Source organism: Anabas testudineus, chromosome 18 (genome assembly GCF_900324465.2).
Source record: "Anabas testudineus chromosome 18, fAnaTes1.2, whole genome shotgun sequence".
NCBI lineage: Eukaryota > Metazoa > Chordata > Actinopteri > Anabantiformes > Anabantidae > Anabas > Anabas testudineus.
This window is the reverse complement of record NC_046627.1, coordinates 1,719,719-1,745,446: the sequence shown is the minus strand read 5'-3', so window position 1 is coordinate 1,745,446 and position 25,728 is coordinate 1,719,719. Positions and strand designations below refer to the sequence as shown.

At 40.4% G+C, this 25,728-nt stretch overlaps 2 protein-coding genes and 1 long non-coding RNA gene across 5 annotated transcripts in view; all 3 read right to left on the bottom strand.

Moving 5' to 3' along the window:
• The window catches only part of LOC113155740 (butyrophilin subfamily 2 member A1-like), a 121,479-nt gene that overhangs the window by 1,509 nt on the left and 94,242 nt on the right, over nt 1-25,728 (bottom strand). Inside the window, exon 1 of one of the 3 annotated variants that reach the window (XR_004463472.1) lies at nt 927-1,058. The exons of 1 other annotated variant lie outside the window; for it this stretch is intronic. Coding sequence is in view for 1 of the 2 variants with exons in the window: in XM_026350442.2 (XP_026206227.2) it covers nt 208-274 (67 nt within the window). In the remaining variant the exon portion in view is untranslated. Of the gene's footprint in view, nt 1-207; nt 432-926; nt 1,059-25,728 lie in introns of those variants that run through there. One more of the 3 variants, XM_026350442.2, reaches the window with a different exon arrangement.
• LOC117153107 overlaps nt 1-25,728 on the bottom strand; it is a 135,096-nt gene that overhangs the window by 66,907 nt on the left and 42,461 nt on the right.
• Nucleotides 10,629-11,318, bottom strand: LOC113168420. The gene is made up of 3 exons (XR_003299422.2): nt 11,298-11,318; nt 11,062-11,223; nt 10,629-10,949 (listed from the first exon to the last, which is right to left on the bottom strand). It is a non-coding gene; the product is annotated as an uncharacterized LOC113168420 (long non-coding RNA).

Below are 25,728 nucleotides of genomic sequence, written 5' to 3'. Positions count from 1 at the left end.
ACTGTAGTAATGAGGAAGTTAAGCTGCACTGAACAGAGACAGGGTGTGGTCAGTTATTGAGTAGCTTTGTTGGTTACCGTTAGTTTTCATAACAGTGTTGTCACATCCAGATCTTACTAAATCCCTGTTGAAACCTGGATGTGGTTTTTGTTTGTTCCGCTCAGTTTATGTTGAACCGTAAACCCGACTTCCTCTCTCACAGCCTACCTTCAGCAGCAACGTGGTGAAGCAAAGAAGTCAGACAAAGGAAGAAAATCCACTGTGAAGACGTCATCTTTACATTTTCTGATACTGTTACTGTTAATTCTACAGTTATTTTAAATACATTTCTCTCCTCGTATAAATTTAGAAAAGTTTTCCTGCCTCCGATTCTTCTTCCGTGTTAAACGTCTCCACATGCGCACTAGTGTTTCTGCGCACTAGTATTTCTGCGCACTAGTGTTTCTGTGCACTAGTATTTCTGCGCACTAGTATTTCTGCGCAGGTCCTCGTTTACTCACTCTTCTTGCTCCATAAACTACGATGATACAAATATAAATGTTTGTTGTATCTTTATTAACTTTAATTTTAAAAACTATCTTGGAGCACACAGGTGATTTAACTATCAAGCTCCTCTCCTGTGAACCAGCTCCCAGTTCAGGTTCTGGAGGCAGACACCCTCTCTACATTTAAGACTAGACTTTAAACTTTCCTTTTTTATAAATCTTATAGTTAGAGATGGATCAGTGACTCCAGACAGGTCTGCTTCAGGCCTGGCTGGAACTTTTCCACCACCTTCACCATTAAAGTGAATTAAATTTGATGTGGAAATTGGAAACACTGTTTTAACTTCACCTGCAAACTCTTAAACTCTCTACTAACAGAAACATACAGCTCCCACTTTAATGGAACATCTAAAGAGCATCAGTAAGAACATTAATTCTTACCTTAGACTTCATGATGAGGAGGATGGTTCCTTTAGCAAAGGAAAAAACAAAAGACTCATAATCTCCATGTTTCTAATGTAGGATATACAGACAGAAGAACATCTGTCACTGCTGCTGAAACATTTAACAGTGTAAGTAACGAGTGAGAACATGAAGAAAACCAGACAGCATCACTCACAGTGGTTATGTGGTTTATGTAAATGTGTCATGTATTGAATGTGCAGTTAGTGACAGTCGTCTCTTTTTGTATTTTAAAGATGAAGTGCAGCAAAAATCTGATGATTATCATCATGAACTATCTTCATCATCAGAGTTATCAGTTATCAGTTCTAAGGAGAGTTCAGTGTTCAGTTGTAATTTGTAGATTTCATTATAGTTTAATTACATGTCTTTATATCAGAATTGGAAATTAGATAATTTGTGACACTGAACAGGACTGAACTGATAATTCTTCATCACATTAGAGAAACTGTTTTACACTTTTTTAGTTATATTATCTATTTCTTTCATTTTTATTTCAGACAAACATACAGAATCACATTCAGCTTTTATGAGAAACAGGAAACATCATGACCACAGAGTTCTTCATGTCTTAATCAGCTTCACCACAGAGAACAAAACAGTCTTCACAGCACGACACTTCATGTTCAAGATGTCTCAAGGTCTGTCTCACAGTCTGAATCCATCAACATGTAACATCAGAATGTATGAAATGGGAATTTTAATGCAGGTCAGTGTAAAATCACAGGATAACATTTGTACTTCACAGTAAATAGCATCAAATCTTCATCTTTGCTGTTAAACAACAACTTTTATAATCCTCATTATTATTATCCATCACTTCTGTAATGTCCTTATCTACAAAGATGTTCTCTCTTCTCAGTTTGAGAATCTTAAATCTAAAGACTGTGAATTACCAAAGTGACTTCAAACAACTAGAGACGACTGAGAAACTGCTGAATCACCTCAGTCTGAGAAACAAGGAAATAACTGTCTTTACCAGCAGGTGGCAGCAGTTGAAAAGTGAAACTTTGTACATGTAAAATAAAAACAAGTAAAAAATTAAATGTTTTATAATTAACTGTAGAAAATGTTTATGTTTCTTAAATAAACTGTTATGTAAATGAAAACCTAAAGGTAGAATTCAGAAAACTTTGTCTCTTCCTTTAAACACATCGTCTCACCAGTAGAACCAGTAACACCAGTAACACCAGTAACACCAGTAGAACCAGTAGAACCAGTAACACCAGTAGAACCAGTAACACCAGTAGAACCGGACCAGAGACACCAACACAGACAGAGGAGAGGAGGAGGTCGTAGGTTCAGATGCCGTGGTGAATTTGTCTAAAATCAACAATAAATAATTATTAAAATCAGATTAGAAACACATGTAACACACATTTACTAATTTTAAAAACTGATTTACTTTGTTTGGAACAAAAAAACATCAGAAACAAAAGTCAGTGATAAAGTTCTTTAGGAAATATTTTCATATTCATCACTTCTCTAAACATTTCTACAGTCTAATCACTTCACTACTACAGTAGCTAAACACTGAATTCACCACAGAACATGATCTGAAATAAAGAGAGATGAGGTTTAAGAAGTCTGCTGTGAATTATCATCCAGGTCGTGTTTATCAAAGCTGCTGTTCAGTGGTAACTGACTTCTTTAAGTTCATCCAGTCAGGTTAGTGAACTTCAGCTTCATCTCATGCACCAGCTGTAATTTCAATCAGAGAGGTGTCGTACTAGAACTGTCTTAGTCTGTTTGTCTTTGCCCATGTGGTCACCAGCACCATCTCCCTTAATATCTGCACCATCTAGTGACCTGTTGGAGCACTGCATTGCTCTGACAGACCTCTATAGTCTGTGGTACCTCAAGAGCTGCTGCCAGTCATTTTAAATGCCAACATTACCATTTTAGTATTTACTGGGAAATTAGTAAAGTGGAGCTGGTGAACGGAGATAACATGAAGCGTGTCATGACCCAGGTTGAAGGAAGCAGTGGCACGAATGGTGTCATTGGCTTTATTGAAGTGACAACCTGCAGACCCACTCATGATACTGTGTCAGCACTGGATGAAGTTTACTAACCTTCAGCTGTTGTGCAGCACAGCAGTGAGATCACTACTACAACTACTACTGAAACATTTTACTAATGGAAGTGGATTCTTCTGTTTTTATAATCTTTGATCCACGGTGATATTGGAGCAACGCCACAGGAGAAGAATCAGCTGTGCACCTTAACTTGAAGAATAATGGACCCCGTGTACACTGGTTCCCTCTGGTCAGAGCAGTACATCAACAGTTGGAAGGAGTTCCTGGTCCAACAGTTTAAACCTAATAAACATGATAATCTGAGGTTTGAGATTGTGGATGAGTTGCCAGAACAACATCATGAAGACGTCTTTGGAACAACCAACATATTTGGAATTGTGTCAACAGAAAGGAAACAATTTAATCCATGTATCACATGGAGACCAGGCGAAGCGGCTGGTTAGTGTAGTGGTAACATCATCACCTCCCATGTGGGAAACTGGTGTTCAAATCCCAACCGTGGCCTACCAGAGAGCTGGGTCCTTAGGCAAGACCTCCTCACGCTGCCCTGCCTACCCTTGTACCCTACTTATAAGTCGCTTTGGATAAAAGTAAATGACCACTGAGGTATTTTCTCCCAGGAACTCTGCATCATTGGGGTTTTCCACCTCTGATCTGTAGAGGTTAAAGTTTATCTAGATCATATACTACACATGTTAAATTATACATAGCATGAAGGTTGTAATTACAAACATGTTGTCACACAGAAATTCACATGGAACAAGGATCAATGTGTCTGTCGAGCAGGAAGCCAAAGCACAATTCAACAGGCTGCGTGTTAGGTCTCAGACCCTGAGAGGAGAGGAGAGAGAAGAGAGACTTCTGTGTTCATCCATACATCTAACAATTGAGCTCTCTCCGTGCTTTGTGCTCTGCTGCTACAGTTTTACAGGTTTCAGAGTGAGTTTCAGAGCCAGACAGAGCCTGAGGTGGGACGTTGGGATAAGTGTTCTCCTTATCTTAATTATAGTTATTAAACTAATGTTCTAACAAAATACCAAACAATGTATGATCTGAACAACAGGTGACAGTGGGTGGTTTAAATTATTGGAAGTGAAACTGAGTATCAGACACCTCTCAACCCTCCAGACGGCTTAACCACTGAAATGTGTCTGAAACCAAAGTAAAGATGCTGCACGCTATCTGACGTCACAACAGTGTTGTTGTTCAGGTGTGAGCTTGTTCACACTGATCCACTGAACCTACACGACGGTCAACCACTGAAGACATGTTGGTTTCTTTGTGCCACTGAGCACTTTGAATTGAACAGATGTTACAGTAAAACCACCATCACCATTTCCTCTGCCTGTCTGCTGTGTGGTTTCTCTGCTGGCACAACAAAAAGAAAAGTGTCTATAGAAATAATGAATATGAACCCCTGAGTGACTCAAATTATCACAGAGATTCAAGGATTGTATCTAGAAACTGACTTTTACTAATGTAAGTGGATTCTTCTGTTCTTATAATCTTCTGTCCACCGTGATGATACTTCTACTGACTGAACAACAGAAAAGGTGAAACGGAGCAACGCCACAGGAAAAGACTCAAGAATAATGGACCCTGTGTCCATGTTCAAATCCTACATCTAGAAATGAAAGGAACACCTTTAAATGAGAGAATAGCATCAAGGTTTTAAACTTCTGGGATTTTGATCTGGTCAGTTCTGTATGTTAAGTATCAGAGGGGGTTGTTCATCAGTTTCAGCTGTTTGCTGTTAAACTCAACAGGTATTTCACTAACTCAGGACATTTTAACTGTTCTACTCTTGATATTCACCTGTTCTACTGAACATGACAGTCGCTGTTTGCTCTGCAGTGATCACATGTTTCTCTACACAGCTGTTCTCATTTTCTGACACTGATCATTAAACCAAAAGTGAATCTAAAGCATTTCTTAGACAAACTAAAAGATTTGCTGCTGCCTGCTGGATCTTTATTGTACAACATTCACTGAATCTCTCACGTCGTCTTCAACAGACCTGTGTAACAACAGTAATTCAATGTTTTCTGCTCTACCAATAAAGTGTTTTATAATAAAGTCAGAGCTGCATGTTGAGAGGTGGCTGAGCGTGCAGAGTTCTGCAGCTCATTCCACCATCGTGGGATCACTGAGCTGAACAGTTTTCCTTGGTGTCGACTGTGTGGTGCTGGTACCACCAGACGTCGTTCACTGGTCAAACGCAGTGGACGGGAGGGGATGTAGACCTGAACTGAGGAAAGTTGAAGCTTAGTAGTGGTTAATTTGGGAACTGTCAGACCAACTGCCACTTAATCAAGTCAAGTCAAGTCAAGAAGCTTTATTGTCATTCCAACCACATATAGCTGAAGCAGTACATAGTGAAATGAGACAACGTTTCTCCAGAACCATGGTGCTACATAAAACGGCAACAAGACAAACATGGGGCTGAGGACTGCTAAGTTGTCCTAGCAAAACACATAAAGTGCATCCTGTGCAACCTAGTGCAAACAGTGCAAGAACACAAGGAAAAAGTGCAGACAGACGTCAGAAGACAGTGCAAAAACAGAACACAAAACACAAAACAGCAGCGACCAGTAGCGGAAATGAATACAATTTACAATTGAAGGATGGAAACATGTCGAATCTAGCGAGTGTGTGTGCTCAGTTCAGTTTGTTGTGTGTGTGTTGAGGAGCCTGATGGCTTGGGGGAAGAAACTGTTCAAAAGTCTGGTTGTGAGGGCCCGAATGCTCCGGAACCTCTTCCCTGATGGCAGAAGTGTGAAGATTGGGTGTGAGGGGTGGGTGGGGTCGTCCACAATGCAGGTAGCCTTGCGGATGCAGCGTGTGGTGTAAATGTCCGTGATGGAGGGGAGAGAGACTCCAATGATCTTTTCAGCTGTCCTCACTATCCGTTGTAGGGCCTTGCGATCCGAAACGGTGCAGTTCCCAAACCAGGCAGTGATGCAGCCGCTCAGGATGCTCTCAATGGTTCCCCTGTAAAATGTAGTCAAGATAGGGGGGCGGCAGATGGGCTTTCCTCAGCTTCCTCAGGAAGTAGAGACGCTGCTGGGCCTTTTTGCTGATGGAGCGGGTGTTGAGTGACCAGGTGAGGTTCTCCTCCAGATGGACACCAAGAAATTTGGTGCTCTTGACGATCTCCACTGACGCTCCATCGATGGTCAGTGGAGAGTGGTCACTCTTTGCTCTTCTAAAGTCAACAACCATCTCTTTAGTTTTCCCAACGTTCAGAGACAGGTTGTTGGCCTTGCACCAGGCTGAGAGCTGATGTACCTCCTCTCTGTACGCTGACTCGTCGTTCTTGCTGATGAGACCCACCACAGTCGTGTCATCAGCGAACTTGATGATCTGATTCGAGCTGTGCATCGCTACACAGTCGTGAGTCAGCAAAGTGAACAGCAGTGGACTGAGCACACAGCCCTGTGGGGCCCCAGTGCTCAGCATGGTGGTGCTGGAGATGCTGTTCCCGATCCGGACTGACTGGGGTCTCCCAGTCAGGAAGTCCAGGATCCAGTTGCAGAGGGAGGTGGTCAGACCCAGTCGGCTCAGCTTCCCAATCAGCTGCTGGGGAATGATGGTGTTGAATGCTGAGCTGAAGTCTATGAACAGCATTCGAACATATGAGTCTTTGTTGTCCAGATGGCTGAGAGCCAGGTGGAGAGTAGTGGTGATGGCATCGTCCGTGGAACGGTTTGGACGATACGCAAACTGCAGCGGGTCCAGTGAGGGTGGAAGCTGGGACTTGATGTGCCTCATGACCAGCCTCTCGAAGCACTTCATGATGATGGGTGTGAGTGCAACAGGGCGGTAGTCGTTGAGGCAGGAGACAGTAGACGTCTTCGGCACCGGCACGATGGTCGTTGACTTGAGGCATGTAGGAACAACGGCGCTGCTCAGGGAGATGTTGAAGATGTCAGTGAAGACATCCACGAGCTGATCTGCGCATTCCCTGAGGACCCTGCCAGGAACGTTGTCAGGACCAGCAGCCTTCCGTGGGTTGATTCTGCGTAGAGTCTTCCTCACGTCGGCTGTGGAGAGACAGAGCACCTGATCATTTGAGGGAAGGGTGGATTTCCTAGCTACCGTGTTATTCTTTACCTGTACCTCAAACCGGGCGTAGAAGTCGTTCAGCACATCTGGGAGGGAGGCATCGCTAACACAGACGGGTGGAGTTGTCTTGTAGTTAGTGATCGCCTGGATGCCCTGCCACATGCGGCGGCTGTCTCCGCTGTCCTCAAAGTGGCCGTGGATCCTCCTGGCGTGCGCGCGCTTCGCCTCTCTGATGGCTCGGGACAGTTCAGCCCTTGCTGTTCTTAAGGCCGTCATGTCTCCTGCTCTGAAGGCGGAGTCCCTCGACTTCAGCAGCTCACGCACCCTAGCAGTCATCCACGGTTTCTGGTTGGAGCGTGTAGTGACGGTCTTGGAGATGGTCACATCATCAACACACTTGCTGATGTAGCTGGTCACTGATGATGTGTACTCCTCCAAGTTGACGGAATCACCGGTGGTTGCCGCCTCCCTGAACATGTCCCAGTCGGTGCACTCAAAGCAGTCCTGAAGAGCAGAGATGGCTCCTGCTGGCCAGGTCTTTACCTGCTTCAGAACCGGTTGGGAGTGTCGGACAAGTGGTCTGTATGCTGGAATTAGCATAACAGAGATGTGGTCTGAGTATCCGAGGTGGGGGCGGCGCTCCGCTCGGTACGCGCCGGGGATGTTGGTGTAAACACGATCCAGCGCGTTCTCCCCCCTCGTTGCAAAGTCCACATGCTGATGGAGTTTAGGGAGCACCAACTTGAGATTTACATGGTTGAAATCTCCGGCAATGATGACCAGTCCGTCAGGTTGGGCGTTCTGCACGTCGCTGATAGCTCCATGTAGTTCACCCAACGCCTCTTTGGCATTAACGCCAGGAGGGATGTAAACTCCAAAGATGAAAACAGTGGTGAATTCCCTCGGTAAATAAAAAGGTCTGCACCGAACAGTCACAAACTCCACAAGTGGTGAACAGTAGCTGGAAACCAGTACAGAGTCCTTACACCAGTCCGTGTTAATAAAAACACACACACCACCGCCGCGACTCTTACCGCACAGAGCTGGGTTCCTGTCGGCTCGAAACGCGGTTAGGCCGTGTAGCTTGATGGCGGCGTCCGGGACTCTGTCGCTGAGCCACGTCTCAGTGAAGACAAAGACGCAGCAGTCTCTGTACTCACACCGCGTAGTTCGCTGTAGTCGGATGTAGTCCAGTTTATTGTCCAGGGAGCAGACATTAGCTAAAAACATGGACGGTAAAGCCGGCCGGCTAGGGTTAGCACTTAGCCTAGCCCGGACACCCGCCCGTTTGCCGCGTTTCCGCTTCCTCGAGCACCGCTTCCGATGTGCTTTCGCCCGGCCACCGGCCTCAGGCAAGGCCGGAGACTGGGGGCCTGGTGTTCGTGGCCGAGGTCGTAACCCGAGGTCGCGGAGGTCGTCCTGCAGATCATCATGCAGCTTGGTCGGTGCATTATACCTGAGTCGAAGCAGCGTCTGGCGATCGTAAACCCGAACACAACTGTTGTTGGTGTTCATTATTGTGTGTGGTCGTGCTAAAAACGCGGAAAACCACGAAAAGCACCATTGTTGGTCTCCGGAGAGGCCGCTGCGACCTACTGCCGCGCCGCCATCTTGGATCCAATGACAGTAAAGCCTAAATCCTGTCAACCACTTCCTACTTTGTGCCCAGAATCACTTGTTTCAGCGTAGTTGTGTTTCCAACTGCACTTTAATCCCATCACCAAAAAAGCTATTTGGATGTGTAATTAAATGTTTTGATCAGTTTTAACAAAGGGGGACACGAGGTGTTGTGGCTCCATGTGGGACATTAATCACTGACATGGGAGACCAGGTGATAAACATGCTGGTCTGGCTGCGTCATAAACATGTTTGCATGAGACAAACAGGGACAGATATAGTTTGTCTAATGTTTGACAAGTCATCAGTTGACCCCAGTTAACCACATTTAAAACCCATTGTGGGTTTTTAATCCATCAGTGAGGACAACACAGGAACAGGTCTTACACAGATTTATTGTTAGTATCATTCTCAGCAGTTTCAATGATGATATCTATACACATCAGTAATGCTACAGGTAGTAGTGATACAATTGTACAATACAGATTTAATAAATATAATGTACTGTTGAAAATACAAGTGGGAAACTCTAGTTACAGGTTTGTGAAATAAAAAGCTTTTATTCACTCAATAGATCAAAACATGTTTATAACTAATTAAAACACACAAGTCTGTTAAAGTCCTGCATATTACACCTTATGAAATGAACTGTGACAATCAGTACTAATAACTCATCCGTCTCAGTCCTGTCCATGAACAGCTCTTCTAGTTCATCTGATTGTAACTTCAAAGTATTGTCTTTTGTTCAGTTAGTAGATAGAACATTTTAAATCTTTACACAAGCAGCTTGTAATCATCTTTTACAGATATTTTAAAGTACTAAGTTTAACTCAAAACAGCTGCTGCAATTAGTCGACACATTCGACTCTCATGAAATATTGTGTACATGATGAGAAAATGGACAATTAACATTTTTGGTACAATTAAAGGCTCCATAAGGATACAGACGATACAAGGCTAATAATTATATTTTAGCTTTAATGTGATTTCTTTGGGAAAGATTTTTTTTCAAGTTGAAACAAAGAAACTGCATGAAGAAAAAAAAAAACAAATCTACAGATAAAAATGTTTCCTTACCAAGAGTGCCATGTGGCAGTCCGTACACAAGGTGTTGCAATTTCATATTTTTTTTATTACCAAGTACATGAACATTAAAATTGGTGTAAATGATTCTATATAATAACTTAGTACACAGCACATCAGGTTCATAGTTGCTGTTGTTGTCAGAACCACTAGATTGTAAATTAGGCAGCATTCCCAAACTGGGTATTTCAATCACTTGATCGTTACGAGTCGTCTCTTTGCCAAGTTTACACCCAGGAGCGAAAACCAGTACGACAATCTGTAGCTGTACCGTACCGATACGACGACGACAGGGGAGACAAATTCCCCTGCTGGGAGGCCTCCCAACGAGCGCAAGGAAAATAATTAGGATGTAAAACACGAAATTATTACGCGAGACCAACTTGAACCCAACACGTTCCTAGTTAAGTTTCTCCTGGGAATGAAGATTGACAGAGAGACGAGCCAGAATCGTACGTTCTCCAATTTTTTTGTGATGATTGACAGCAGCAAAAGTGAACTCTGATTTCACAAGAATTACAGTTTAAAAGTGACATCTGACAGTTAAACATGTAAAACAAAGCAAAAGTTAAAAATCAGAACATTGAGGGAGTTAGAGTTAATTATGACTGTTAATTAATCATTAATTAATAACTGTTGATCTAAATCATTGTTATGAGCTGTGATTTGACCTGTACAATAAAAAACAACTGAGATAAGGCATCAAGAGTAAAAGCGCTGCTGGAAACCTACTAAAGGCTCTGGAAGTCTTACAAAGAAAAAAAGTTACCTGCAGTAATTTAACAATGGTTAAAGTCAGAAAGACATTTTGTTTTGAAGGCAGCAGAGTCTTTTTTCATTGTTGAATAAGAATCATCAGAGCTGGATGAGACGGGGCCCGATTAACTCGGGTGAAATGTTTCTTACATCAGAGCTATAATACTGTGTCTTTAAAACTTGGTCCAGAGAAAGAAGGGCAGAGTGAACCTATGTCCACATCACATACAAATATACAACCACGGCTTGTCCACACAGTTCTACATTTTCTCTTTTGAACTGCAGGTCTCTTTTGGCCATATCTGTACTGTTGCCGGTTTGTGTTTGCTTCATTTTATTGGAACCACACTGACTGAAATCCCAGGAGGTTTATAGGAGTCATCTCAGTGGCTGGATGTGTTGTGCTGGCTGAAGTAGTGATCATTCAGGTAACTGTAGTGTTCTGAAAAGAAAAAAAATAAAATCTGATGAAACAAGTAATGTAAACATCCAAACCATAATGTTGTCATCTTCCCAGATGTTCTCCAATTAAAGCAATATAACTTGATCTTTACCTGCTCTGAATAAGCAGACAGTGGTTTCTAGGTCCTGTAGGCGGCTCAATGCTTTACAAACTTAATCATTCCAAGGTGACATGTTGAGGTCAGGGGTGTGTGCTGTTCTTGGTCAGCTCAGGGTGTCGTTATTAGTCTTTTGGAACTTTTAAGGTTGGACATCTGAAAACAACAATTTGATGAACAACATGTACAAAGAGATTAAGAAGTGGTTCATATTTAAATGCTTAACATACCTGAGAAATTGGTTTCACAGCAGCTCCGTCTTAGATTGGTACAGTCTGGTCGCCTTCACAGCTCCAACTTCATCATGGAACGTTTGGTGCAGCTTTGATTTCCTCTTCACAGCCATCCAGGATGCAGCTCCTCCGGTCACAGCACGTCTGGTTCTACGTGAACTGCACTTTCACATATCGCTTGTGATCAAGAAAAGAGACAATGAGATGCGTTTTTCCTTCTTCACATTTCTCAACCATTCCTGAGTGTGGTACTACAGTCATTTGTAGCACTACATAACCCCCCATTGTTTGTCCAAGACTGGTCAGAGATGAGGCCGAGACTGACAGAATTAATCAGATCTGTTGAGTTAAAGTTGAAACAAAACACTGATCATAAGACAAATTGATATACATGAAAAAACTAATTACAGACAAGGATACAAAAGAAACAAAACAGAAATCAGGATGATCCACACTGGTCACAGAGACATTTACATGTTTTCTAACAGGAAATATAAAAATAAATAAAATGAAAGTGTAACTTTGTTATCTGGAGGTCAGCCCACAATGTGTTACCATCATCAAGTACATGAAATATCATTTTGAAAAACAGTAATTCAATAATTACAGCCCAGATTTTCATCATTGTCATAAACACAGCATGTAAATTAGGTAAATATAATCCCAGTATGTGTTTAATAGTTTGTCATTTAAGCTCTGAATCGTCCCTTTGCCAAACTTTCTCCCAGGAACACAAGTACAGTCTAATCGACATGTCAAACGGCCTAAACTTGTCTCAGCACTTGCTGCTGCACCAACGTGATGTAATGATTTTAAGGACTGGGATTAATTCTCTTGCTGGGGACCCAACATACAGAGAAAGAAAAAATTAATCTATAAAAGTCACAAAGCTATTACATCAGACCTATTTGAACAGAGTTCTTGGGTATGAAGGTTGGCAGAGAGGGGAGCCAGCATGTACCCTCTTAATTAATTCAATGACAGTCAAACTATGTGTTTTAAGTGGGACAATGAATAAGAGCAAAACTGAACTCTGATTTAAAAAAAAAAAAAAGAAGAAAGAGAAAAGTAAAACAGGAACAACAAGGCAATTTAAGCAATTCAGGAACCACAAGTTGATGCCATAGCTGCAAGTTCAGAAACAGATACCATATCCACAAAACCAGCAATTTGAATTCACATAATTTGCTACTGGAGCACACTTGTGCACTTGAATACAGAGTGATGAGCAGCATCTTCACCTGTAATCACGTTTTGAAGCTACATGACAAAGTTCACATGCATGTTCCCATTTCCCCAAGGGGATCAGTCAAGAATGTCGTTTGTCCAAACTCATTCTAATCAATTTATACATTTAAACAGAAGTTTGTGCCACATTTTACAAAACTCAAAGCAGTCATGAGATATTGCATCATGAAAATGAAATGAGCTACTTAACATTGTTCCTCTGACAATCAGTGGTGTGCAGATACTAACATCAGGTTGCGTAAATGAACATCTCAGTTGTAATTATTAAATGCTCTAATGTATGGAGGATGCTATGGAAAACCTGATTACCTGATTAGCAGCTAAAGGATGAGGCAGAGCTAGTCACCCTGCTTAAGTGTGTAGAAATTCACATGGACGGTGAAAAAAGAATGAATAGAAGGACAGAGAGGCTCCAGTTACAGGGCTACACTGAAGGTGGAACAAGTCTTATTACTAGAACCATCAGTTCAAGAAATCACCTCTGAAAAGGTTGTTGGTACAAACATGTCCCCTGAATGGGCGATGAACGCTTGTAAATAAATCATGTGGAAAGAAACCTACTTGTCTGCTAAAGAATGTAGCAGAGCCACTTCACCCAGTTGATAAATTCAAGCACGCAACAGAAAATCCAGATGCACCCTGAACTGTAAAACCTTCCCAAAGAGAAAACCCCTCCATGAAGGGGTCCTTAGGGAGTTCCACCTTGTGCCGTTCCAGAAAAGAACATTTCCCTTTCCAGTATAGATGGACTCCATTTAACTTACCACTGAGGTTATTTATGACTCAACTCACCAGAGTGCAGATGTTTGGTTGTTTTCTGTAGAAAGAAAACACTTGGGATGGATGTTCACCCAGAAAGAGGCTAAAAGGAACCAAATAACTTACACTGTGGCCTTTGCAGAATCCAGAAGTCCATTTCAAGAGAACGGTGCCACAGAGTTAGACGTACAACTCTGTTTACAGGAAAACCTCTAGAAGGAGGCTGTTGGGAAGTTACCTGAAAGAAAAACCTTTGTGCTCTTCATAGAAAAGAGCCTTTTAAGATCCAGATCCATGCTGTAGATGGATGTCACGACAGAAGCTACTTCACTGAACAAGCAGAGCTAGTTGCCCTGCTTCACTTTACAAATCCTGCACTTAACAAGGTACTTTACAAACCACTGTGTGCAGAAGAAAGGCTTCAAGACAACAGACACTTTAGGATGCAAGTTAATCCAGGAAGAAGTTGTGGCAGAGTTACCCCAATGGGCAAGAAACGCATGAATTGTACCCTTCACAGAAAATAAAAGGGCATTTTGTAAAGCAGGTTCATCTTTACCGTTTCTGCTAAAGATGGATGTGTGAAGTGGGTCATAGGAACTCAACTTAGTCAAATCTGAAAACTGCTACATGAAGATATATGGAACTGTGATGTATGACCTACTGAACAAAACCCCGACCCTTATGAAGCGAGATTTCAGTCAAGATATCCCCGTCCACAAAGTGTGCAGAAAAATAAGAGCTGAATGTTCAAATGTCAGAGTATTGTCCTGTATCTACAAAACTGATATTACAACCTGGAACTTTAACATATCCATTCTCCTCTTTTGAAAAACTTGAAAGTCAGCTCTCCTCAAGTAGCTTTAAGAGCCAGCAACAGTCCAAATTAAAACTTCTTGGAGCACAGACATCTTCACAAAGAGAAGAAGGGGAAGGAGAAAAGCCTCAGTAAACCTTTTTCTCTGTAGTGTGGAGATGTGCTGGCTCTCATTTGTGATAAATGATTATCAGTTATTTAATGTTCTCAGGATAAACAGAATAAAACATTAGACTAAACAAATGCTGCAGATGTTGCTGTCAGCCCATCCACAAGGAGAGAGCTCGACTTCCATTTCACATTACAAATGATGGGTCAACATAAAAAGATCATTTTTCAATCAAAACATTCAGATAATTTATCACATTTGTGGATAAACTCACCATAATTATCACATTACACATTTTATCTGGCAGTCAGCCCATGACATGTTGCCATTTCAAGTACACAAACATTTAAAATCACTTGTGAATAATTTAATATGGTGTTAGAGGTACAGTGGATGTAGTTCAGTAATATCACTGCTGTCATCATAACCACTAGATGGTAAATTCATCAAAGCCAAAATGGGTGTTCAATAGCTTCTTTACAGTAATCCCAGTCATCTCTCTGCCAAACTTGCTTCATCCCAAGAACGCAAACGCACTCTTGTCAATTAACATTTGAGGACAACATTTCGGTAACTGTCCCAACTTTACCCGTGTTACAGGACGCTGCAGCGATTCTTAGCAGTTGACGCGACTGTATGTTGTGACGCAACGCTTTGTAGGGGTACAATAAATTACCCTGCTGGGAGGCCTCCCAAGATGCTCGGAAATCAAATTGTATTTAAAAAATACAAATCATGAAACATCGTACTCGAGGTTTTCCATAGAATGAATGAAGATTGGCAGAGAGGCAGCCAGCATTACAACTCCAGGTCATAACACTGAAATACAACTAAAGACTTGTACAGTGATGATCTTCAGCAGTAAATCTGAACCAAGCATCATCCAATCATAACCTGGCAACTGTATTACCAGCTACCATTTCTGGTAAATGTAATTGTATAAACAAATTCCAGCACATCCCAGCTGTAAATATAGATTTTAGATGTTTATAATACACATTTATGGGCTGAATACCAGTTTAATAAAGAAAAACAAAACACATACAATCCATCCAGTTAAAATCTCCAGCGTAGCGATATTTAATACAAACCATCTCAGTGTTTTCTATAAGGAACGAGTACATCAGAGGGACGGCTCACGTTGTCTGTGTTAGCGACAAAGTCAGAGAGGCCAGACTGAGATGGTTCGGACATGTTCAGAGGAGGGATAGTGAATATATTGGTAGTAGGATGTTGGAGATGGAGCTGCCAGGCAGGAGGGCAAGAGGACGACCAAAGAGGAGATATATGGATGTTATAACAGAGGACATGAGGTTGGCTAGTGTTAGGGTAGAAGATGCCCATGATAGAGTGAGGTGGAAAAGGATGATTCACTGTGGCGACCCCTGATGGGAAAAGCCGAAAGAAGAAGAAGAATCTTAGTGTTTTCTAGTTCTAATAAAAACATGAATAAAACCTCTGATCAGCTCAAGTATAAGATATCAAACACATTCAGATCATAACAGGACACATGCAAAGAACTCAGGGTACTAAACAGTACACAGAAGAAAACTTTCACAGTATCAGGCGAGCTAAGACCAAAGTATTAGAAAGTCTCAAAACCAATCTTGGACAAACAATTCATTGCATTCCCCAATAATTAGAAAAGAATGATGTGCCCCATGTACCACCACCAGATAAAACACTTATGAAATATAAGCACACTAGTACATTTAATTATTTTTCTGTCCACAATGTGAAACCACTGAGCAGGAAGTGAAATCCAGAGGTTGGGGATGGAGTGGGGGTGTTAAAGGAAAACCATGAAAACCCAGACAGAGGCACACAAATGAAAAAAATGATTAAATATATAAATAAAATAATTACAGAGCCAAAATAAATAAAAAGACACTCACCGTTTGAAGACGTACTGGAACAAGAGCTTTTGTTCCAAACCAATCTGAGACATTAGGATACATGACACTGTTGTCATGTTAGTAAAAACACCAAAAGTACTGAATTATTAAGTAGAAGATAAAGGCAGGAAAAAGAAAATGACAGGAAAACAGGACCAGAAGAGAGAAAGCTACAAAAACAGTAGAAAAGATACTGATGTTTGTAGATTTACAAAGTTGTTCCAAGCTTAGAGTCAGAAAAAGAAACAGAAGGTAAGAAAGAAGGTGAAAGTAGTAACACCAACCACAACCCACAGCGTCTGAGGTGGACATTCATTAATGAACTGTGACACCACTGTAGTGTTTGTGTGACTAACATATAGTGAGAGTGGGGGGGGTAGGGACTGTGTGTGACACCAACATAGTGCAAGTTCTAAACCAAGTCTTCATTAAGCCCAAAACCCATTTCTAAGATTCCATGTTCATGTTTTATACCAGTTACTTCTGTCTGCATTAAACTTAAACTGGACTGAAGATTCAAAATGAAGAGAAAGAGGTGATTTTACATTTATCTGGTTTAATGTAGACATGGACAAAAACAGTGACCTCTGTTGTGAGTCCTTGTGTTTCCAACACATTAGTAAACTTAATCCAATGATTCAACAAATACCAAATCCCACCTCACCAAAATGTTAGCATGCAGCTGTTCATTGTGTTGTAAATATTAATGAGTCTGATTCTGCTGTTAATCTGATTTTAATCATGTTACAGTTGTTGACCTGTCGAGTCTGTTTTCTGTCTTCAGGAATCACTTCAACACGCTGACGCTGCAGTAAGTAAGTCTCCACTTAGGCTCTACCTCCTGGATCCAGAGTCACACCAACACTAACCAACAGGTCTAATAATGCAAACAAGCTAATCTGAAATTTGAAAAAGCTTTGACAGACTAATTTATATCAAAATAAAATCTTTGTTACTGAGAAAATATCCACTGGTGGATATTTATTATTTTAACAAGTGTACTTATTAAAGTGAACACTTGAAATTCATGGACAAACTCTGACAGCTCTATTCTACTGACAGCCCAAACACTGTTAAACACTAAAGACACAGAGACAGAGACACAGAGAGACAGAGACACAGAGACACAGAGACAGAGACACAGAGACAGAGACACAGAGACAGACAGACAGACAGAGAGACAGACAGACACAAAGACAGAGACACAGAGACAGAGACACAGAGACAGACAGACACAGAACAAATCCACTTTAAACCATCTAAATTCAAAAAGTCTTTCATCTGCACAAACTGCAAAAAGGTTAATTCATGAATTTAGTGTCTCAGAGTGGACGTGGTCAGAGAGTGGGGTTATACTCATTTAAATCAGAGGAAGTAATAAATTAGTTTAACCCTTCACATTAAACTCATGTTTGTAAATCAAACATGATTTTTCTCTGGTTGTTACAATAATAAAACAACTACAGTCAAATATTTTGGAACTTGTTCATATCCAGTTGTTTCTCATTGAGGAGATTTCATGACATATTTCAGCTGATCAATTAAAATGATTCATATTATAAATCCAACCTGTAGAATTATTACTTTACATTTAGCTGAATTCAGGCTCCAGGAATCACTGAAACATGTCTCCTACTGTTCCACTTCATATTTACATTTAGCAGATACTCGAGTTCTGGGTCTTAATTAAACACCTCAACATGTGGGCTGGAGGATAAAGGATCAGCTGACCCTGTTGGAAGTTGGACAACAGATGATGTTCCCAGTTCAATTTAGAAGATTTTACAGACTGTCACAAATATCACTTAATAAAACTTTAGATTACAACAGTGTGTGTTTTACATATTTTAGTAAATGCTTCTTTTAGGCTCACTTTACAATTCAAAGTGAGAAATATCGACTCCTCAGGATTCAGCTGCCGAGTCTTTACCTGTTGAAAAAGATGGAGGGTGGGGGGAGACTGAGGGGGACAGAGGAGAGAGTTTGTCCACATCGAGTCATCTAAATGTTAAAAAGCTGCTTGTGTGAACAGCAGAAAGATAAAATTTATCTGACTTAGTGTGGACGTGGTCAGAGAGTGGGGTTATACTAATTTAATTCATTAGTAGAACTCTATTATTGAAACATGTGAGTGTTTGTAAGTCAAACACATGATTTACTGTAGTTGTTACATTAACACAACAGTAAATATGTTTATATTGTTTATTTTAGAAGCATTTCTTCTTATTAAATTCTGTTTCTCATTGATTAGATTCCTTTACATGTTTCAGATGTTTAAAAACCTCTAAGTACCTCATATTACAATCAAACCTGTGAGACTGGAGTTAGATCACTGAACCACATGATGACAAACCTGTGTCTAGTCCTGTACTAATCTATGTCCACATTATATTTATATTTAGTAAATTCTAATGGGCTGCGGCCTGAGAGTAAACGGATCAATCCACCGACCCTGCGGTCAGTGGTCGACCAGCTTTACCCCCGGTTCCACAGCCACCCTATCAACACTTCCTACACTTTTCCTGACAGCTTACATTTTGTTGTAGATGTTAAATTTGACCCATCACTGAAGACATTTACCAACTCTGTATTAGATACTAATCAGTTTTCAAGTGGATCATTTTACAGTTTCAGTTCTGACTGATCTACCAGATTCTTCCATCTCCAACCTTGTTTTAAAGTCTTGAATGTTTCCGTCTAAACTGAAACATGTTTTGTATTTTGGACGATTGCGTTTTTCTACTTTGTTAAATGTTGCACATGCAACATGTCCGTCCATAATTAAACCAGTGAGAACATGGACGGATGGTGAAGTTATACTAAATTTAAGCAAAGCTTAAAAATTAGCAGAGCTTAAAATCAGCATGACCATTAAAATACAGTTTAATGTTTGTATGCAACACGTTTTACTGTAGTTGGAATACAATAATCCAACTGCAGTAACATTTTATACAGTTATAAAAATAAATAAATGTTAATATTTAACCATGGTTAGAACTATACTTCAGATTGAGATGAACTGTGTATTTTTAATTGCAGCAGTTTCCCATTTTTCCAGGACCTCATTTTGAATGTCCAGTCTTTCCAGAGTCTCCTTCAAAAGTCGACCCTTTTACCATATTCACACAAATTTAATCACTTCAACTTTTAAAGAACCAAGTTGTCTTGTTTGTATTTAACATTTTCAGGATTATTTTCTTTTCTCTACATAAAAAACAAAAAGTTGTTGACTCTTATTTTTCTTTAGTTTGTTCTACAATCACATGTTGTTCCACTGATCTCTACTCAACATGAACCGACCAGGACATCAGATTTTCACTTCAAGTTATTTCTTCCATTCATCCTTATTCTGCTGTTAAGGTGATATTTTTAATTTCATCCATCATTGTGCTTGAAAATCATGGATATAAGTTGAATAATGTTGTGTCTTCAAAAGGGTTCATGAAAAATAATGTGTTTTCCCCTGTAAGCCAAAATGATTGGAAGTGTTAGAAACACCTCTTCAACATTGCCAGAAAGTTTTATTTACAACAGGAGTAGAGTTAGTAGTTTGTGTTTGAGTGTAATCTGAATTCACGTACATACGGCAAGAGTCTGAGGTTAGATTCTGGTGATGTACAGGTGGGTTTATAGTGTGGCTACAGCCGAGTACTCAAAAAAAATATATATATACACACTACTACAAATGAAGTCCAAGTATTATGCAGTATACTATATAACCTAACCGGTCATCACAGTCAACCTTACAGACACTCTTGAACTACAATTACAAAATGATCTGTTCGAGCATCAACTCCCATCAAAATCCCGTTTCTAAAGGAACTAAATTCATTACAGTCCAGATGAAAACAAACACACAGAAAACTATTTCTTAAAACTTAAACACTTGCGTCAGAGAAACCAACCAGACAACAACCTAAATTCACTGTTACTGACAAACAGCAGAGACATGAGAAGGTCAGAACCATCAGTACATTCTGAAGTCTGAACTACTGAAGACAACTAATCTGTTCTTTGAGAATCAAACGTCAAACTACACCGGAGGACAAGACACATTCATGGTGGACATGAACAACAGAGGCTGATCCCACAATAAGATTAGGAACAGAGGTCAAGACCTGGAAACTTCTATACATCAACAGACCAGTTAGAGAAAAGAGGGACAGATGAAGACAGTGACAGGAAGGCACAACAGCCAAGTCCAGTCAGTTGTGGCACGGCGGCCTGGAAACAAACCAGTATCACTTACCTGACGTGGACCTGAACAATAGTTGTTGCACCAACATTGATTTAAACTGAATTGTCAGAATAATTGATCGTTATAGCACGGCGGCCATGTTGGACAGAGTGAAAGGACATTAAGACTTTGTGGCACGGCGGCCAAAACGAGCCACTCGTGGCACGGCGGCCAAACAAAAATCCAAAATTAAAGTAAATCGACGACGATGGACAAACGGTCATTTCGAACCAACGGGCAGAAATGTTGAACTTACACTTGTGGCACGGCGACCACCCAAATCAAAACTCACCTTATGAGACTTACTGTGTTGTAGACTGATCCAGGTTCCTCAGGTGAACGGATGGCTGCCTTGTTTAACGAACAAATGGGCGGCAAACGATGTTTAACGAACGACGGGCCTAATTAGAGGCAGCCATGTTGGATGATCGACGGATGGAGAAATGAAATTGTTGTGGAACAGCAGTCATTCAAAACAACCATAAATCATCCCACACCCCAAAACCACACTGAGCTGTTGACCTTCCTGGTCTATGTAGCTGCACCAAAATGGATCCAGGTTCCTTAATTTAATGAGATGGCTGCCTTGATTAACGAACGAATGGGCGGCAAACGGTGTTTAACGAATGACGGGCCTAATTAGAGGCAGCCATGTTGGATAAATGGACAAATGGAGCAATAAGTTGTCCTGACAGTGGTCGTTCAAAATCACCTTCCACCCCACATGGTACTTACTGTGTTGACCGTCCTGGTCTATACTGCTGCACCAAAATTGCTCCATGTCGATGAATTGGACAAGTAGAGGGACAGATATGTCGGACAGATGGAGGGGTCATGTTGGCCCAACAGACAGATGGTGGAGAAGGAGAATTCAAAACACAGTGGTCAAACAGTAACATTAAACATAATTTAAACACACAGGACACTTGGTTTTTATTAAGAGGACAGAATGAAAGATGGAAAAAGAGACGGGGATAGATCAATTAAATGGGACTCACCCTTTGTTGATTTACCTGAGGAATAAAAAGTTATTAAGCGAATATTGATAGGATTGAAACACAGAGTGGAAAGTGACGCGTCTCAAAAAGTGTTTGGTACAGATATCAATACCTAACCTTTAACCCTAACCTACACGGACATATCAATACCTAACCTTTAACCCTAACCTACACGGACATATCAATACCTAACCTTTAACCTAACCTACACTGACATATCAATACCTAACCTTTAACCCTAACCTACACTGACATATCAATACCTAACCTTTAACCCTAACCTACACTGACATATCAATACCTAACCTTTAACCCCAACCTACACTGACATATTAATACCTAACCTTTAACCCCAACCTACACTGACATATCAATACCTAACCTTTAACCCCAACCTACACTGACATATCAATACCTAACCTTTAACCCTAAGCTACACTGACATATCAATACCTAACCTTTAACCCTAACCTACACTGACATAACACCTAACCTTTAACCCTAACCTACACTGACATATCAATACCTAACCTTTAACCCTAACCTACACTGACATATCAATACCTAACCTTTAACCCTAACCTACACTGACATATCAATACCTAACCTTTAACCCTAACCTACACTGACATATCAATACCTAACCTTTAACCCTAACCTACACTGACATATCAATACCTAACCTTTAACCCTAACCTAACCTACACTGACATATCAACACCTAACCTTTAACCCTAACCTACACTTACATTAATACCTAACCTTTAACCCTAACCTACACTGACATATCAATACCTAACCTTTAACCCTAACCTACACTTACATTAATACCTAACCTTTAACCCTAACCTACACTGACATATCAATACCTAACCTTTAACCCTAACCTACACTTACATTAATACCTAACCTTTAACCCTAACCTACACTGACATATCAATACCTAACCTTTAACCCTAACCTACACTGACATATCAATACCTAACCTTTAACCCTAACCTACACTGACATATCAATACCTAACCTTTAACCCTAACCTACACGGACATATCAATACCTAACCTTTAACCCCAACCTACACTGACATATTAATACCTAACCTTTAACCCCAACCTACACTGACATATCAATACCTAACCTTTAACCCTAACCTACACTGACATATCAATACCTAACCTTAACCCTAACCTACACTGACATATCAATACCTAACCTTTAACCCTAACCTACACTGACATAACACCTAACCTTTAACCCTAACCTACACTGACATATCAATACCTAACCTTTAACCCTAACCTACACTGACATATCAATACCTAACCTTTAACCCTAACCTACACGGACATATCAATACCTAACCTTTAACCCTAACCTACACGGACATATCAATACCTAACCTTTAACCTAACCTACACTGACATATCAATACCTAACCTTTAACCCTAACCTAACCTACACTGACATATCAACACCTAACCTTTAACCCTAACCTACACTTACATTTACCTAACCTTTAAACCCAACCTACACTGACATATCAATACCTAACCTTTAACCCTAACCTACACTTACATTATACCTAACCTTTAACCCTAACCTACACTGACATATCAATACCTAACCTTTAACCCTAACCTACACTACATATAATACCTAACCTTTAACCCTAACCTACACTGACATATCAATACCTAACCTTTAACCCTAACCTACACTGACATTAATACCTAACCTTTAACCCTAACCTACACTGACATATCAATACCTAACCTTTAACCCTAAGCTACACTGACATAACACCTAACCTTTAACCCTAACCTACACTGACATCAAAATCTAACCTTGAACCCTAACCTACACTGACATATCAATACCTAACCTTAACCCTAACCTACACTGACATATCAATACCTAACCTTTAACCCTAACCTACACTTACATTAATACCTAACCTTTAACCCTAACCTACACTGACATATCAATACCTAACCTTTAACCCTAACCTACACTGACATATCATACCTAACCTTTAACCCTAACCTACCTACTAACATATCAATACCTAACCTTTAACCCTCTACACTGACATATCAATACCTAACCTTTAACCCTACCTACACTGACATACATACCTAACCTTTAACCCTAACCTACACTGTGACATATCAATACCTAACCTTTAACCCTAACCTACCTACACTGACATATCAATACCTAACCTTTAACCCTAACCTACACTGACATATCATACCTAACCTTTAAACCCTAACCTACACTGACATATCAATACCTAACCTTTAACCCTAACCTACACTGACATATCAATACCTAACCTTTAACCCTAACCTAACCTACACTGACATATCAATACCTAACCTTTAACCCTAACCTACACTGACATATCAATACCTAACCTTTAACCCTAACCTACACTTACATTAATACCTAACCTTTAACCCTAACCTACACTGACATATCAATACCTAACCTTTAACCCTAACCTACACTGACATATCAATACCTAACCTTTAACCCTAACCTACACTTACATTAATACCTAACCTTTAAACCCTAACCTAACCTACTGACATATCAATACCTAACCTTTAACCCTAACCTACACTACATTAATACTAACCTTTAACCCTAACCTACACTGACATATCAATACCTAACCTTTAACCCTAACCTACACTGACATATCAATACCTAACCTTTAACCCTAACCTACACTGACATATCAATACCTAACCTTTAACCCTAACCTACACTGACATATCAATACCTAACCTTTAACCCTAACCTACACTGACATAACACCTAACCTTTAACCCTAAACCTACACTGACATATCAATACCTACCTTAACCCTAACCTACACTGACATATCAATACCTAACCTTTAACCCTAACCTACACTGACAACCTACAACAACTGAGGTAAGAAGTTAAATTATAAACTGAATAAGCAGGAAGCTACAGCAAGTTAACAGCTCTCAAGACAACTGGATGGAAACAGGGAAAGAAACAAGTCAACACAAACAAGCGTGACAGTCAAACATCATAACAACAACTCAACAGATAATGACTTAAAACCTGAACCACAATCATGAAACCAACTAACACAAGAGGTCCACAAACCAACAAGACATCAGTCATTCTCAGTTTTGTCTGGTTCTTCTACTGCTGCTATGGAAAAAAAATAATATTGAACCTGGAGGATTATTCAGAACTAAACATGAACTGGAAATATTTGTTGTTATTTTATTTTAATGCGAAATAAAATGTTGAAAATCGACGAAGATTTTCATTTTGGATTAAATGAACTAAGTGACCATAGCGGACGCGCGCACAGACGGCTGAGCAGGTGTCTGCCCAGGTTAGGTAGACCGAGGAAAACAGCGGCACCAGATCAAACCCAGCGGCCAAATCCAGCAAAAGACAAATCCAGCTGATGGAGAGAAAGAGAAACAGAGGCACGGCGGCCAAAAATATAAAAAAGTTTAGACTCACAGTTCGTAGATCAACCTGGAAATAGAAAAAGAGAAAAATAAATATTAGACCAAGTAAAATCATCAGTAACACCAACTTCATCATAAACATGACTCCTCAACACTTCCTGACATTTAAATGAACTTTAGTATAAATGTATTTTAATCCGTGTGATGTTCAGGTGTGAGGAGAAAAACTGTTTAATACAAAGTCGACGTGCGGCCATGAACAAACTAAGACAAGAGTCTGATCACAGGTCATCTAATGAGATTTAACCTCCTCCCTTCACCAGAGAATCAACTTAAACTGACATAAAATGTGTAAGTTTACTGATGTAAAGAGATAAAAATCAACATGGACACTAAGAAAGGTCTTTGAACTCACCTGAGAATAAAGAAAGTGAGAGTCAGGCCTCGAAGAAAACGCAGCGTGGGTTCAACTGAGGATTTGTTTAGTCCTGATCCTGAAACATTAAATACAGATCAACATCACTGAGAGACTCATAGAAACCTGGACGGTGTTAGTGTTGAGACTTCTTCAATGTACTGTTCTAACAGTGTTCACTCATCACATCTTTAAATCCCTGCAGTCCCTGAACGCATCACTCATGAGGCCTTTTACCAAACCAGAACCAGAACCAGAACCGAACCAGAACCAGAACCGAACCAGAACCAGAACCGAACCAGAACCAGAACCAGAGACATTTATTGGACCATGTAAGTTTAAACCAGCTGATGTTTGATGATCCTGAGGACAGATCACAGATCCACGTGACTTCAGTCCATCAGTTCAGGAGGAACCGGGTTTCTATCTGCTGCTTCAAACGTCTCATTTCAAGGTTAAAGGTTAAAGGTTAAAGCTCCACGTGAG